Raw genomic sequence first — 17,172 nt, forward strand, 5'->3', positions numbered from 1 at the left:
CTAGTCGGAGACTTAAGGAACACTCTCATCTCATCAAGAATGCCTGCATAAACCATTTCTTATACGGGTTATCTTTCAGATGATTTAACCCATCCATTATAGATATAACTTCCACTAAGTAGGAAAGACTGTTTCCTCTCCCCTAGACTTCTACAGCCTCTTTACTTGCTTTTTTTTTTTTTTATTCTGTAAGCCAATTCCTATACCTAACTGACCACTTTTAGCATTAGGGAAAGTTACAAGTCAAAGAGACCTCAACCATCTCTTATTACCCTCTTCATTTTAGAGTTAAAGATACCAAGAGCCAAGAAGATTGTGAATTACTCCAGATATCAGAGTTGCTGGGTTGATCTGGGATGAGATCTTCTGCATAAAGCCAATTGGTACTACTACTAGAAAATATTAAGGCGAGGAAGGTGGCCCTTAAATATTGATATTGGAAAGACAAAAGAATGAGCATGCTCTTTGAGGAGATATGACCTCCTACACATTAGTAAAGTGTTCCAAATTTTATACCCTCCCTAATGTGCCCATGGCTTTTCTTTTATATATATTCTGTTTGTTTACAGGGACAGAGAGAGAGTCAGAGAGAGGGATAGGTAGGGACAGACAGACAGGAACAGAGAGAGATGAGAAGCATCAATCATCAGTTTTTTGTTGCAACACCTTAGTTGTTCATTGATTGCTTTCTCATATGTGCCTTGACTGCGGGCCTTCAGCAGACTGAGCAACCCCTTGCTTGAGCCAGCGACCTTGGGTCCAAGCTGGTGAGCTTTTTGCTCAAGCCAGATGAGCCCACGCTCAAACTGGCGACCTCAGGGTCTCCAACCAGGGTCCTTCTGCATCCCAGTCCGATGCTCTATCGATTGCACCAACGCCTGGTCAGGCCATGGCTTTTCATATGTACTCTGTTATTACAAGCTGTGGAATTACCTATTCAGCCCAGGTACCGTCAGTGGTACATGGTGCACTTCGAAAGTAAAATGTAGGTTACCATCTCACGAAGGAAATGGGAAGAATCAAAATAAAAAGTATGAGCTCTTCCAAAGCATTAAGAGTAACTTCCTTAGCTTAGAGAATACAAGATGCAGTGTGACGACTGACCGCCTACAGCTTCAAGTTTCTCCAACACATATTGTTACGTTATGTCTTTCTGACTTAGCACCTATTGCTCTCAGAACCTGAAGCCAGCTTGGCCCCATGAACCTGGCTAATTTTGATGCTTCCTTCAAGACTTATTAATTCAGATGAAGCCTCTTACAGGAAGTCTCCCATGATGCCTGTAGGCTGCAGTGACTCTCCAATCTCTCTGTTCATAAAGGATATGTATAGTCGTTTTTCACACTGGGTTGGGAATATTTGTTTATGTCACTTGACTAAGCTCATCAAGATCAGGATCTGTGAATTATTCTTAGTGAAGAATAGACATTTGGTAAACATTTGTTGAACTGAAATATCTCAAATGTAGGAGTAAGGATTTTGCGAAAACCCTAAAATCCATTGAAGATGGTCTAGGTATAGCTTCAGGGAAACATGACTAGAATGCTTAAATCTGATTCATCTTATTGTACTATTGGGCAGAAAAAAAAAAAATTTAACAGGAAAGGGGTAGTCTGTTTGGTCTCAATAGAAGACCTGAAACAATTTTTCTAACATGTAGCTTATTATTATCACCATAATATCCTCTGGGATCTTATTCTAGTAGTATCCTCTTCTAAACTTTCAATCTCTCTTTCTCTACTATTCATTTTTGCTTTCCTAATAAACTTGCTCAAATCTTTCATATCCTTAAAACCTCTTCTTTAAATCATGTTGTCATCTTTTTCATCCATTTTGCCCCATCACTCTTGAATCCCCTGCAATCTACCTTCCACTCCTCCTCCTGCCACTGAAATCGCACTGGCCAAGTACGGTTACCAGTGCGATTCAGTTGATATTTGTGTTGACTTTTCTATAATATTGGACACTGCCGATCACTTCCTTCTTCCTGTAATTCTTTCCTCCCTTGACATAGTGCCACGATGCTCCTCCTCCTACGTGTGGGACCACTCTCGCTCAGACACTGGGTCATTGCCCGTTCCTCAAGTCCTGTCTTTCCCAGTTTTCCATTCTTACTTACACCGTGGATTTCATTCCTTACTATCCATCAAAAATACCCATGTCCCTTTCCAAAAATAAAGAAACTTGAGAAAAGGGAACTCTTGTGCACTGTTGGTAAGAATGTAAATGGCACTATGAAAAACAGTATGGAGGTTTCTCAAAAAATTGAAACTAGAGCTACCATATACCCATATATATATATTATAGATATTACATATATTATATATGTTACATATATAAGTTTAAGATGCACAACATGTTGATTTGATATATTGCAAAATGACTGCACCATAGCATTAGCTATCATACCATGTAAGTACAATTCTATATTTGTACTGAGAACATTTAAGATTTCCTTTCTTAGTAATTTCGAAGTATAGCTATATAATATGTAACATATTATATAATTCATAATAATTATATAACATAATATAAGCCAATTATATCTCAATAAGGCAGAAGTATTTCAGGAAAAATGAATAGGACAAAACAGGAGAAGCAGAAAATAGGGAATGCAGGGCATGCAGGGGGGAGTAGGGAAGAGCCTCCCAGAGTAATTCTATGTTGGATCATAATGGAAAACCAAGCTGGAAGAGCAATGTGGGATCAAGCAAGAACTGACATGCATGGGCTGAAGTGCCTCCTTTGTAACCATTTGTCTAGATGAATAGCATGGCTCTTCAAAATGACCTTGTCCTAAATTTTACCCTCTTCTAGGCACCACATTGCCATTAATTATAACACGAACCTAAATCAGACAGCCTAACACTTCCCTGCTTAATGCTTTCAGTGGTTCCACATTGTTTATATCACACATAGAACTGCTAAGACATACTCAAAATTTATCACGCACCTGCATTTCTTCCTTCCTTGATTGGAAGAGAAAGGGAGGGAGTTACAGCAAAGCACGCTACTGAAACGGACTTAGTAATAAAATCCCACTCTGAGGTAGGCATAAGGAGTCATCCGTTCATGCTTCCTACCTCTGACCTCCTATCCCACTGTGCACATGAGGACTTCACTCACTTGTTTAAATGCTCCAGGCTGTTCTTTCTTATACTTCCTTGACTCGCTGGTGAATCGTATGGTCTTTAAGCCATTAATAGGAATCAGCCCCTTTGTGAATTCTTCTCATTCTTTACCAAGTTGACCATTCTTTCCTTGTAGCATCTCTTTGTTGTGTCTTTATGATGACTACTTTCCTAGCTCTCTTACTAGATTAGATGCTCCTATAAACCAAGGCTGTCTTTTTTTAATGCCTAACATGATATCAGACGTAATCCAGCACTACGTAGCTGCTGCGTGATGAATGAATGAGCACACAAAAAATCTCTCTACTCTTCATAGACACAGACAACAGTATGATTACCAGAGGGAAGGAGGGGTGAAGGAATCGGAGAGGACATAGTGGGGAGAAGTGGTGATGGAAGAGACTTGACTTGGGTGGTGAACACACTTTACAACACACAGATGATGCATTAGAGAATTGTACACCTGAAACCTACGTACTTTTATCAACCATTGTCACCCAAATAAATTCAATTAAAAAATGAATAAAAAAATCTCACTACCTTGAACCAGGAAAAAAAATAACTAGACAAAATCATGGCATATTCTCAAAGACTACAAAAAAGGTAGTATAAATGGAGTGGTTTATTTAGAAGAATTATATATCAAACATTTTATGACATTTTAACCTGGCTTTGAAAGATTATATTTCTAAAAAAACAAAACATTATATTTCTTATTTTGGTGAAACAGACTCCCATTTGTCCTTTTAAAGTTTAATCCTGTTAATTTAGTTAGTAAACTTCTTTTCCTCTCTTTCTCAGTACAAAAACAAATCTGGCCCAGGCTGGAATGAATCACCATGAATTGTGATTAGTTGGTCTAGATCAGGGGTAGTCAACTTTTTTCTACCTACCGCCCACTTTTGTATCTCTGTTAATAGGAAAAATTTTTAACTGCCCACCGTTTCCACAGTAATGGTGATTTATAAAGTAGGGAAGTAACTTTACTTTATAAAATTTATAAAGCAGAATTACAGCAAGTTAAAGCATATAATAATAATTACTTACCAAGTACTTTCAGATTTTCGCTAAGTTTGGCAGAATAAATCTTTATAAAACAACTTACCATAGTTAAATCTATCTTTTTATTTATACTTTGGTTATTCCGTTACCGCCCACCATGAAAGCTGGAACGCCCATTAGTGGACAGTAGGGACCAGGTTGACTACCACTGGTCTAGATTAAAGTAGATTTGTTTACAGCCTTACCAGTGAATGGCTAATTTGTGTCTTTGCTACCATTTAGCTTCAGCCTCTTAATTTTGCTTTTCAGTAGTTATTACAGAAATAAATATTTTTTCTTTACTATTTTTTATTTGTTAATCACTAAAGAATAGCTCTTTTTTTTGAGATTTCTCATTATTTCTACTGTTGAAGAATTCTTTAGCATATCAAGGTTGGTATTTTTCATCTTTTTTTTTCTTTCATGTGTGTTCTATTTAGACCAGGATAGTGACATTTCAGCCCAGAAGACTTAGGCCAGATGTTAGTTCACTGGCTGAAAGATGGATTTCCTGCCCCAGTAGGTGACCTCTGAAAGCAAAATAGGCTTTTTCTTAATGGAGAGACTGTCCAAATGACCTCATTTCTAGAACAAGGAGTCTTTGTTAAGCGTCTCTCTGCTATTGAAATCAACATCATCTGATTTTTGAGAACATTCATTAGATAAAGAGTAGCTAGCACCTAGTTGTTTCATTTATAAGGCATAGAAAGAGATTATGCCTAGACAACTCATTTTTTTCTTTTTAAAATATTTCTGTTCTTTGAGAGGGAAATGGTACAGAGAATCTGGTGTCTCCTTTCCCGTATTAATATTTTGTTTAGCTTTCAAGCCTCATTCAGGTCAGCATTAACCATAGGAGCATGTTATGTGCCTCCCTAAACAAGGAATTGTTTCACTAGGCTTGACTAAGGCACTATTTAAAGAAATAGCCATGACCCCAATGCCCTGTCACTCAGACTTTTAGCTCCATGTGTGAGAAGCTCATTGAGACATTTTCATGGCGCCACTGCTTTTGATGAGTCCTTCACTGAGTTCATGTATTTATACCTTCAATTGTATGAGGCACACAGAGGAACCGAAATAACTGAGCCTTTGTGTGCTGTGCGCGTGCGCGTGCTGTGCATGTGCACACACACCCAGACCTCTGCGAGTGTCACAGGAAGTACAATTTGAAAGAAAGTACCCCAGAGATGAAAATGGCCTTGAATGACTGGGGGAGACTCTCACATTTACTAGACACGGAACGAAGGGGCGTTAGGTTGCGTGAGAAGAAAAGTAAATGTTTCTGAGATTCTAAAATGATATAATTTTATAGCTGAAGGGAAAGTGAGTTGCTTTTTATCTCTCTCTCTCTCCAGGAACAGGAATGAGAGTGTCTCCTTTCGATAGCTGACAAAAATTTTTACGTGTATAAAAACCCTTTTCATTGTGATCCAAATTGTTGGCTCCTCAGGCTGGGCAGTGCATCTCTGAGTCATGGCTCTTCTCAGATCATTCACATAGTAAACATGGCACTCTTTCTAAAAATGAGCAGAAAAAGGAAATCACACTTTCCTTTGTTTTCCTGAATCAATACATACTTACCCCAGAATGTTATCCTCAGCTCCATACTCCAATTTTTTTAACACAGTTATACACAAATGTCATTAATCATAAATTCTTTTATGAGTTGTTGTTCAGCCAAAGTATTCTGGATAATACTTCAACTCTGATTAAGACTAAATCCATGGTTACCAGGAATTATGTAAGTGAGACGTTCTATATCCATGATATTATGGCAACTCAGCTCAATGAAGAACAACAGTTTTACCTGGGGCTTTTAAATTTGATGGGGAAAATATTTTTCACTTTATGTCTAAGCAACAGAAACAGCCAAGTAGGCATTCTCACAGGGTAAAATTGATCAACTAGACAAGGTAGATGAAGCAGTTTGGTTGGTGGATGATTCTTCCCAGCTGTGCTTTTTTGCTGTGCGTGTGTGTGTGCGCGCACACGCACATAATTTGGAAACATTTCACATAATCTCTAGTCTCTTATTAACAGTCTTTTTTTTTCTTTTTGCACACTCTTAAGCTGAAAAGACATAGCAGGGAGCAAGATTCCAAAAATGGTTCCCTCTTCACGCTTCCTTCTTTCCTCTCCTACATGTCAGGTTGCTCTCACATAACCTCACTGCTCTCTCTGGGAGACACTGCTCTTATTATTATTATTTTTTTTTATTTTTTTTTTACAGAGAGAGGGTTAGAGAGAGGGACAAATAGAGACAGACGGACAGGAAGGGAGAGAGAAAAGAAGCATCAATTTTTTGTGCAGTACCTTAGTTGTTCATTGATTGCTTTCTCATATGTGCCTTGACTGGGGGGGGGGGTGCTACAGCAGAGCTAGTTACCCCTTGCTTAAGCCAGCGACTCTGAACTCAAACTGGTGAGCCTGTGCTCAAGCTGGATGAGCCTATACTCAAGCCGACAACCTAGGGGCCTTGAACTTGGGTCCTCTGCTTCCCAGTCTGATGCTCTATACTCTGCGCCACTGCCTGGTCAGACTCATTTTAATTCAAAAGTATGTATTCTATGGTGAGTTTAAGTCTTCTAGTTCATTTTTTTTTTTTTTCATTTTTCTGAAGCTGGAAACGGAGAGACAGTCAGACAGACTCCCACATGCGCCGGACCGGGATCCACCCGGCACGCCCACCATGGGGCGACGCTCTGCCCACCAGGGGGGGCTGCTCTGCCCATCCTGGGCGTCGCCATGTTGCGACCAGAGCCACTCTAGTGCCTGAGGCAGAGGCCACAGAGCCATCCCCAGCGCCCGGGCCATCTTTGCTCCAATGGAGCCTTGGCTGCGGGAGGGGAAGAGAGAGACAGAGAGGAAGGGGGGGGAGGGTGGAGAAGCAAATGGGCGCTTCTCCTGTGTGCCCTGGCCGGGAATCGAACCCCGGTCCTCCGCACGCTAGGCCGACGCTCTACCGCTGAGCCAACCGGCCAGGGCTAAGTCTTCTGGTTCTTTGCCTTAAACATTGTGAATTCAATGTTGGCAGCCCACCTGGATTTTTTTTGCTTCTTGTCTATAATACGAATTATATATTTGAATAGTTCAGCATCCTCCTATTTCAGAATTGCAGGTAGCTTTAGAAATAATCTAGTCTGGTCCTGCTATGTTAAGTAAAGTGTCACTCAAGGTAGTGTTGTACCTGATAGAATAATTCCCAGGCAGCACCTTGGTGTCTACACAGCAACAACACAAATGAAACCTAACTGGCTAGGCTGGTAGGATCCTTGTCAGAGCCGAGGAAGAGATTCCAGAGAAAGCGTTTCTAACCTGGAGTCTTCCTTTGCCTTATTTACAGCTGCTTATTCTCTCCCGAGTCTTCACTTCGTTTTCATTTCTCTTATCTTTTCTAATCTCATCAAATATTGTGTGATGAACAAGCTTTTAAATGAGTTTAGCTCACCTATAGGGCATTTGTGAAAAAAATATATTTTCTTTGGGATTGTCTAGGGAAAAAATATTTTAGGCTTTCGGTCTGTCCTTGAAGTGAGTTCCCTGAGGCATTGTGGAATGCCCGGTGCTGGAATGCCTGAGAGGTTTGCTGACTGCTGGCAAAAATGAAGTGAGCCCATCTCTCTCCATCGCTCAGTTTCAGAAGGCAGGATGGTAAAAATAAGTAAGTCCATAAATAATGCATGTATAATCATTCAGATTTAACCTCTGTTTAATCTCACATTTTTCCTGCAGAAAATGGGTTGTCTTTAAAAAAATAACAAGAGGCCTGACCTGTGGTGGCGCAGTGGATAAAGCGTTAACCTGGAAACACTGAGGTTGCCGGTTCAAAACCCTGGGCTTGCCTGGTCAAGGTGCATATGGGAGTTGATGCTTCCTGCTCCTCCCCCCTTCTCTCTCTCTCTCTCTCTCCTCTCTATAATGAATAAATAAAATCTAAAAAAAAAAAAAAAAAAAAAATAACAAGAATTTAAATGAAGCTGTCTTCTTAAAACATGAGCTGTTCTTACGGATAATACATTTTAAAGCCGATACAGTCATTCATGCGCTGCTTCACCTCCGGCTGCCATCTGAGAAATGGGCCATCCTGTGATTTTGTTGTACGAACGTCACAGAGTGTGCTTACACTAACCTAGATGGTACACACGCAGGCTTTATACAGCCTCCTGCTCCCAGGCCACAGGCCACACACCGGAACAGCATGTCAGTGTAGAAAACAGCACAAGACCATAATCAGGCACACGAGAAAATGACACAATCAAGAGATACAGTAAATGGGAGACGTATGCGGCTGCTGCCAGCCTAACACGGCACACTGTTTTCATAAATAGAATAAAATAACGATAAAAAGTATAGTAAAAAACTTACACCAACAACACAGTCCTTTATTATCACTGTCAAGTATTCTCTACTGTACATATTGCATGTGCTATACTTTTACACAACAAGTGGCAGTGTGGTAGGGTTATTTTCACGAGCACCACAAACAAACACAGCCATGTGAGTAACGCATTACAATGTTACGTTAATGTTGATGTTACGATGTCGCTGTGCAATAGGAATTTTTCAGCTCCATTATAATCTTACAGGAGCATGGTCATACAAGTGGTCCATCACTGATTGAAACATCATTATTATGCAGCGCTTAGACTGCGTTTAATTGTCTGCCCATTAAAACCAAGTGTCTCAGAACATCTGAATTTGCAATCTCCATTCACTTATCTCATGGAAGTTTCTTTTATTGATTTAATTTTGAAAAGCAATCCACTGATATAGTTTTTCAATATATTACATTTTAAAACTGAAGAGTTCCTCAACAATGTGTTCCTTTTCCTCATTTTGACATTCTCCTAGTCCCAAGTGGCTCTCAAGTTTGAGCAGATATTATAAGTTACCTGAGGGGTTTGTAAAATACAGTTACTCCCTCTACCCTAGAATGTCTGACTCAGTAGGCTTTTGTGGGGATGCCAGAAATTTGCATTTTTAATAAGTTCCTAGGTGCTGCTAATGCTTCTGCTCTTGAGTCCACTCTTAAGAAGCACTGATCTAGATACAATCCTGTAAAAGGTAGTGGCAGTGGCCCTGGCCGGTTGGCTCAGTAGTAGAGCGTTGACCTGGTGTGCAGGAGTCCCGGGTTCGATTCCTGGCCGGGGCACACAGGAGAAGCGCCTATCTGCTTCTCCACCCTTCCCCCTCTCCTTCCTCTCTGTCTCTCTCTTCCCCTCCCGCAGCCAAGGCTCCATTGGAGCAAAGTTGGCCCGGGCGCTGGGGATGGCTCTGTGGTCTCTGCCTTAGGCACTAGAATGGCTCTGATTGCAACAGAGCATCACCCCCTGGTGGGCGTGCCGGCTGGATCCCGGTCGGGCGCATGCGGGAGTCTGTCTGACTGCCTCCCCATTTCCAACTTCAGAAAAATACAGCCTGACCAGGCGGTGGCACAGTGGATAGAGTGTCGGACTGGAATGCAGAGGACCCGGGTTCGAGGCCCCGAGCTCACTGGCTTGAGAGCGGGCTCATCTGGTTTGAGCAAAAAAGCCTGCCAGCTTGAACCCAGGAAGGGGTCACTCGATCTGCTGAAGGCCCACGGTCAAGGTGCATATGAGAAAGCAATCAATGAATAACTAAGGTGTTGCAATGCGCAATGAAAAACTAATGATTGATGCCTCTCATCTCTCTCCATTCCTGTCTGTCTGTCCCTCTCTCTGACTCACTCTCTGTCTCTGTAAAAAAATAAATAAATAAATAAAAAATCTTAAAAAAAAAAAAAGAAAAATACAAAAAATAAAAAATAAAATAAAAGGTAGTGGCAGTTTGGACTAAAGCAGTGGCAGAGGCGATAGAGAGAAGTAGGTGAATTTAATGTATACTTAGGAAATGGAATGAATGGGCTCATCCATGGTTTCGAGGGGAGTGGTGGTGAGGGAGAAGGACGCAGGCATGTCTCTGAGCTTGGTAGCTTGAATGAATACGTGGAGGTAACAGCACTCCTGAAATGGGAAATGAGCAAAGTGAGAGGGTTAGATCACTGTGAAAAGTCACAAATTCTATTTCAAGTTTAAGTAAAATAATATTAGCTGTCAAATACAGTGCCTGATATAGCATAGATTTTCAATAAATGATAGATAGTGGTATTCAGTTATTAAAACTGAATAGTCCTGATGATCCCACCTGCGAGATAACCTCCCAAGTTCATTACTCAGCAACCACATTCCAGGGCTAGGAATTCCTCCTCCGTGTAACTCAAGAGATTTGGGTGTGAACAATGAAATTTTATAGATATTGCCTGGTGGAATGAGTGGGTAAAAGAAGGAGGAACAAAGGGAAGGAAAAGGGATAAACGATTCTCATTCATAGAGAATTGTTGTCTTTTCACAGACAACCTCACAACAGCCCCATTAAATAGATGGAGTTGTCCAATCACACAGATGAAATAAATAACTTACCCAATCAATCACTGGCTCTTTCACTCAGGTCTTACAGAAACTTGAGTAAAAATTTAAACTAGCCTGACCAGGCAGTGGCGCAGTGGATAGAGCATCGGACTGGTATGCAGAGGACCCAGGTTCGAGACCCCGAGGTCTCCAGCTTGAGTGTGGATTCATCTGGTTTGAGCAAAAGCTCACCAGCTTGGACCCAAGGTCACTGGCTCGAGCAAGGGGTTACTCAGTCTGCTGAAGGCCCATGGTCAAGGCACATATAAGAAAGCAATCAATGAACAACTAAGGTCTCACAATGAAGAACTGATGATTGATGCTTCTCATCTCTCTCTGTTCCTGTCTGTCTGTCCCTGTCTATCTCTCTCTCTGACTCTGTCCCTGTTAAAAAAAAAAAATTAAACTAGCTCTTCCTGACCCCATTATCTTTGTGCTTCCTACTACCAAGCTTGAGCTTAACTGCCAGGCAACAGACTGGTCATCTTTCTTATGTCAGAATGACGACCTAAACAGGCTGCAGGCAACACTCTGCCACGTCTAGATTAGTAACTTTTCATTGTATACAGTGTACACCCTGACTCATAGTAAGAACCATTTTTTTACAAAGCAAACCAGTATATACATTTATATGTACATGTGTGAATATATGTACATGTTACAAACATACATGTGCAACAGTATGACTAACTTTCATGAAATTACACTTATGGAGATAAGTGCCTTATCAAAACTTCCTCTCAGTGAGTGCATTCTGATAATTTTCTTTTCATTCATTGTAACAAATTGTAACAAATCAGGACCCACAGAATTAATTTCACAATCAACTTTTGAGTCTCTATAAGATGTCTGGAACATTGTCTTCTAGATCCTTTCCTAGAAGAAGATTTTGCAGATGAGGATCCTTTGAAATTCATCCAACATCGTAACAATGCCAGTGAGCTGGAATAGAGAGCTCCATGGAAAGGGAAAAGAGGAGAGCAGGATTCCTGTGTACTTTCTTTTTCTTTCTTTTTTTTTTTTTCAGAGACAGAGAGAGGGATAGACAAGGACAGACAGACAGAAACGAAGAGATGAGAAGCATCAATCATTAGCTTTTCGTTGCCCGTTGCAACACCTTAGTTGTTCATTGATTGCTTTCTCATATGTGCCTTGACTGCGAACCTTCAGCAGACCGAGTGACCCCTTGCTTGAGCCAGCGACCTTGGGCTCAAGCTGGTGAGCTTTTGCTCAAACCAGATGAGCCCGTGCTCAAGCTGGCGACCTTGGGGTCTCGAACCTGGGTCCTCAGCATCCCAGTCCGATGCTCTATCCACTGCGCCACCACCTGGTCAGGCCCGTATACTTTCTGTACACAAATTTTTACTGGAGCATCTGTCCTCGCCTGTCTTCCAGACCTTTGGGAGAATAAAATACATTAAAGTCTAGATGAAAGCACTTTTAAAAGGAATCAAGCTGGCCTGACCTGTGGTGGCACAGTGGATGAAGCGTTCAACCTGGAATACTGAGGTTGCTGGTTCAAAACCCTGTGCTTGCCCGGTCAAGGCACATACAGCAATCAAGAAACAACTAAAGTGAACCAATTATGAGTTGATACTTCTCATGATGCTCCCCACCCTACCATAAAATCAATAAATAAAATCTTTTTAAAAAATAAAAAATAAATAAATAAATAAAAGGAATCAAGCTGTCTGACTTTGAGCTGGCTCCATGTAGCTGTGTTCACTTGTACTGATCACCTAAGTTCAGTCCATTTCTTCATCTGAAAAATAAGGAATTTGACCAGGATCACCTTCTGGGCCCTTTCCTACCCTATGATAAAAGCTTTTTGTAAATGGTACCCCATGGCTCTCTGAAATAGTATGTTGATGATTGTGATGTTGATGATTATTTGTTCATATTTTGTTTAACAGCCCATGAAGGATTTCTGGGAAATAAAGACTTGTATTAAGTATAGGAGAAAGGCTAAAATTTGGGAAAAGTAATCAGACTCATTTTGAGGGGTCATATCATAAGGTTGATGAGTTCAGGTCAGGTTCATTTTTTTTTTAAGACTTTATTTATTCATTTTAGAGAGGAGAGAAGGAGGAGAGAGAGAGAAGGGGGGAGGAGCAGGAAGCATCAACTCCCATATGTGCCTTGACCAGGCAAGCCCAGGGTTTTGAACCGGCGACCTCAGCATTTCCAGGTTGATGCTTTATCCACTGCGCCACCACAGGTCAGACAGTTCAGGTTCATTTTTTAAGTGGTCAACAAAACTGTTTGTGTTCTAGAAATAAAAAGTTGACTACTCATAATTTCATGTTGATGTACAGACAGCAAAATTGTTGTTTTTAAGCTCTTCCCAAAAGTGGCCAGAGGTGCCTTCTGAAAATGGTTCTCTATACACTTGACCCAGAAAAATCCCATAAAATCATGCAAATCATGAGGTTCAGATATTCGTGTTCACTTTAAGAACACTCATGAGCCTGACCTGTGGTGGCGCAGTGGATAAAGCGTCGACCTAGAACGCTGAGGCCCCCAGTTTGAAACCCTGGGCTTGCCCAGTCAAGGCACATATGGGAGTTGAAGCTTCCTGCTCCTCCCCTCCCTCTCTCCCCCCTTCTCTAAAATAAATAAATAAAATCTAAAAAAAAAAAAAAAAGAACACTCGTGAAACTGCCATCAAGTGTATGCGTATCTGAAAAGCCACCAAGTATTGGAAAGAGGTCACTTTACAGAAATGATGTGTGCCATTTCGTCTTTTTAATGGTAGAATTGGTAGGTGTGGCCAGGCCAAAAAGTGGGGCTAGACAAAGGGTTGGTGGCCCAAATAGAGTGAAAATTTTTTGCTGCACATACTTAAAAATACAGAGAGTGACGTTGAATATAGGCTTTAGATGTAGATTCTCTGGTCATTGAGCACATCCATGTGAACAAAACTCCCAAGATGTGGTATAGAACTCACAGAGCTCAGGGGCGGTTTGATCCATACGTGAGCTCTCCCTGCCACAGAGGTGATCCTACTGAAAAAAGAACAGATGGTTCCTAAACCAGAGGAGGAAGTTGCGCAGAAGAAAAAGATATCCTAAAAGAAACAGAGGAAACAAAAACTTAATGGCTCAGGAATAAATTCCGCATTAAGAAAATGCTGATGAAAGCAAAAAAAAATTGTTATCACCCCCCCCCCAATATTACTTATCTTATTTTTCTATCCATTTATTAAGGAGTACCAGGGAAAGGAGCTTAAATATCTAGGGTAGTTTACTAGCTGGGGTTTAATTATATGGATATGTGTGTATGTGTTGTTGCCAAAAGATACCTCTCTTTAGATGACCCTGAAATATAATTTCACCTCTGAGGAGGTGGGTGGCAATTAGTGTGGTCTCGCCTCATCTAGGACTGGGAAACTGCACCCCTCCATATAACCCCCCGCTTCCCCCAAAGCTTAAGTGCTTTGCCCCTGGGTCATCTGATGAGTTAAGAGAAAGACTCCTGATAGGTGCTGGAGAGTCAGCCCTCCTCTTACCTAGCCCCACCCACTGCTTGCTCGACTCCCTGCTTGGTCACTCTCCAGAGAACAAGCTGCGCGCGGGTAGGAGCAGCGCAGTTCTTTGTCTTGTCTTGAATGTAATAAAGTAACCAAATGGCTAATATTGTACACTGAAAATTTTAAATATACCAGTAACAGCAACTCTGAAAGGGTATTTTACCTGTCCCCATCATTTACTTATTTTTATGTCTTTATAGCTGTAATAACAACAACAATAAGCTTTAACAGAATTTATTTGGATTCCAAGCATCTCGGACATCAGCCCAGGGAAGCACCAGGTGGGGTCTTGTTCCTTCAGCCTCCATTGCTCTTTCTACTTCAGCACAGTGCCTCCTACTCATCCAGGGAAAACTTTCTCATTCCTTGTCTTTCTTTCTTTTCAAAAATCTTGTCCTCAGAAGATTACGTTTATCAATGTAATCACTTTTGAAAAAGTTTTTAAAATTTGAACTTCTCTCTATGGGCTCTTCACCCATTTGCATTGCTAGTTATCCCAGTAAGAAATGCTTTAGCAGTAAGGGGGTGTCGAGGACCTGCTCTTACCCCCGTCCTTTTTTATGGGCTCAGAAGAAAAAAGCATCACCAGGAGCGGCCCCTAAGACAAGCAAGGGCCCCCCTCTCCCTGGGGCCCCTCACCTGCTTTTTTGTACCGCTCTGCCCTTCCACATAAAGCCAGGTTCCTGGTGGCTCCTTAACTGTTTCAAAGTACTCAATCACCAAATCAAAGGTGACCTATACTGTCATATCCTAGGGAAAATTCTGAGTGGTTTTCAAAGAAAGAATCACAAAAAAGGAAACACCTCTACAGGGCTATTTCCCTCATAAAATAAATCTGTCATGGACCTCGTCCTTGGAAAAACACAGGGCTCTTAGTGTGGATTGGCTAAATGGCCACAGCCCTAACATTCGGTTTTCAAACTGGCCCTTCCCCGAGTCCTTGCGGTAAAGGAACCATTAAAGCCCAAAGGGCATTTCCCCCTAGCAGTGCACATGGCATTGCGGACGCCCGGGAACCAACAAGTCCCCGCTCCTAATTGAAAACGGTACAAACAATGGCTCGTGCCCAAGCTTTCACACTTGTTTTTCAACCACGTCTTGGCCGACAAGGGGCAGAGTTGTAATTCCTTAGGTCGCTTGACTTCCCGAGGGGCGAGGTGTGGATGCTAATTGGCTGCTTGTGAACTCTTTGGGCAGCAGTAGCTTTAAGATGAAGTTTCTGGGGTTTCTGGGATCACAATGCTTCAGTGACTAACGTGAGCGGCAGCGCGGCTGTTCTTTCAACAGGCGATTTGTTCTCCAGTCCGGGGCTCATTTCCATGCAAAGAGCCTGACATCAGAGCACCTTTTGTTGCTAAACGCTTTCTTTAGCTTGGAGGGGAGAAGAGTCATGTGGAGCTGGAAGAGTTCATTTTGAAGAGAGGGGTCCCGGGGAGTTCGTTCCCAGTCCCAGAGGCACCGCGGCCACCCCTGCGGGGCCCTGCCCAGACTTGCTGGCAGGGACAAGTCGCGTGCCTTCGTCAGTCGGCCTCCGTCACAGGAAGAGACGCCTCTGCAGCGGGCGTGATCGCTTCGGGGCTGCCAGGAGTCCCCGCCGCAGAGCGCGGTGGTGCGAGCTCTGCCTCCTGCTACCCCGCGGCCGCGCGCGGCCGGGCTGGGAAAGTTTCTGCAGTTGTCAGTCGCGCAGCTCGCCGCCACCTAGAGCCGAGGTGCGGGCGCCTGCGAAGGGTCCCCGCGGGGTCGCAGGGGGATGCGGCGCGGGGGCGCGGCTCGGTGACGCCGCGGGCGGGGACCCGGCGCCGGGGTCGGCCGCGCGCTGCTGAGGGGCGTGGGTGCCCCAGGGACCGGGACGCATCGCTTTCGTGCGGGACGCGGCCATGGAAGATGCGGGAGCAGCCGGCCCGGGGCCGGAGCCAGAACTGGGACCAGAACCCGAGCCCGAACCTGAACCCGAACCCGAGCTCGAGCTGGAGCCCGAGACGGGCGCCAGCATGTCCACCGCGTTCTCCCGGCTCTGGACCGATGTGATGGGCATCCTGGTGAGTTCCCTGAGGGAGGGGGACGCGGGACGGGACGGTCGCGGGCCGGCGGGGCAGGGCGCTCCTAGGAGTCGTCCGTCTCTGGCTCCAGTTCTTAGGGGGTTAAATACACGCGGTATAGGATTTCAAACCCTAATTAAAAAATAACCAGCCACAGATCACATCAAAGATTTTTTTTTTAAACAATCGAGTAGTAGTCAACAGTTTAATCTGGGACACCTGCTGAGAGTTGGTGTGGAAAAAGCTGGAAAAAGTCCTTCAAAGATTCAATGTAAATAAATAGTATTTCGCTGGTGTGCTTTCACAATTGGACTTGGGAAGAGGCTTAGGTTGACTGATGTTTATCTCTTCACCATTTGTTGTCTGACCTGGAGAGAAAAACAACCTCAGCCTTACTCAGCACTACCAAAAAGTTTACTTAGTCTATTTGCAGTTTTTCAACTTGTAGAATTACAGGGTGTTTGTTGTTACATGTTTGGGACTAAAAACAATGGGACTTATTTTGTTAAATGCCTTGTCATGTATTTTGAAATGTCTAGTAACGCTTTTAAACCGCCCATGGATTTGGCATGATGTCTGAAAAATAGTTCTGCGTGGAGTGAAGCTTTAGCCCAGGGTTGGATGCCTGGGGGTATTAGGTCTACTTCGGTGGAGCTGTCTGTAGGCAGGTAGACTAATCACAAAGTGGGATTATTACAGTCAGACATATTAATCCACACATGAAAAGTCAGTTTTTGTTTAAAAGATTTGGAGTTGTGGTGTGTAGATCATCGGAAAAGGCTCTGCATTTACTTTGGGATCTTTAATTTTTCAAGTGGAAGGTGTAGTTTTTAGATAGAAACTCCCTTTGGAATGATGAACAATGTATTTTTTTTTTAAGGATAGTAATTAAGCTCATAGGCTTCAGAGTGAGTTAGCCTGGGTCAAATCCCAAGACTCTCATTGACTGATTATATGACCGAGGTATTCAGTCTCTCCCATCTTCAGCTTCATCACCTGAA

At 42.7% G+C, this 17,172-nt stretch overlaps 1 protein-coding gene across 3 annotated transcripts in view; it reads left to right on the top strand.

Moving 5' to 3' along the window:
• Positions 1 to 17,172, top strand: part of SASH1 (SAM and SH3 domain containing 1) — a 333,081-nt gene that overhangs the window by 137,724 nt on the left and 178,185 nt on the right. For 2 of the 3 annotated variants that reach the window (XM_066248579.1, XM_066248581.1), the window contains exon 1: positions 14,831 to 16,171. The exons of the other annotated variant lie outside the window; for it this stretch is intronic. In XM_066248579.1, coding sequence (XP_066104676.1) covers positions 16,010 to 16,171 — 162 coding nt within the window. In that variant the 5' untranslated portion in view covers positions 14,831 to 16,009. Of the gene's footprint in view, positions 1 to 14,830; positions 16,172 to 17,172 lie in introns of those variants that run through there. 3 annotated transcript variants of the gene reach the window in all.

Source organism: Saccopteryx bilineata, chromosome 12 (genome assembly GCF_036850765.1).
Source record: "Saccopteryx bilineata isolate mSacBil1 chromosome 12, mSacBil1_pri_phased_curated, whole genome shotgun sequence".
NCBI classification, from domain to species: domain Eukaryota; kingdom Metazoa; phylum Chordata; class Mammalia; order Chiroptera; family Emballonuridae; genus Saccopteryx; species Saccopteryx bilineata.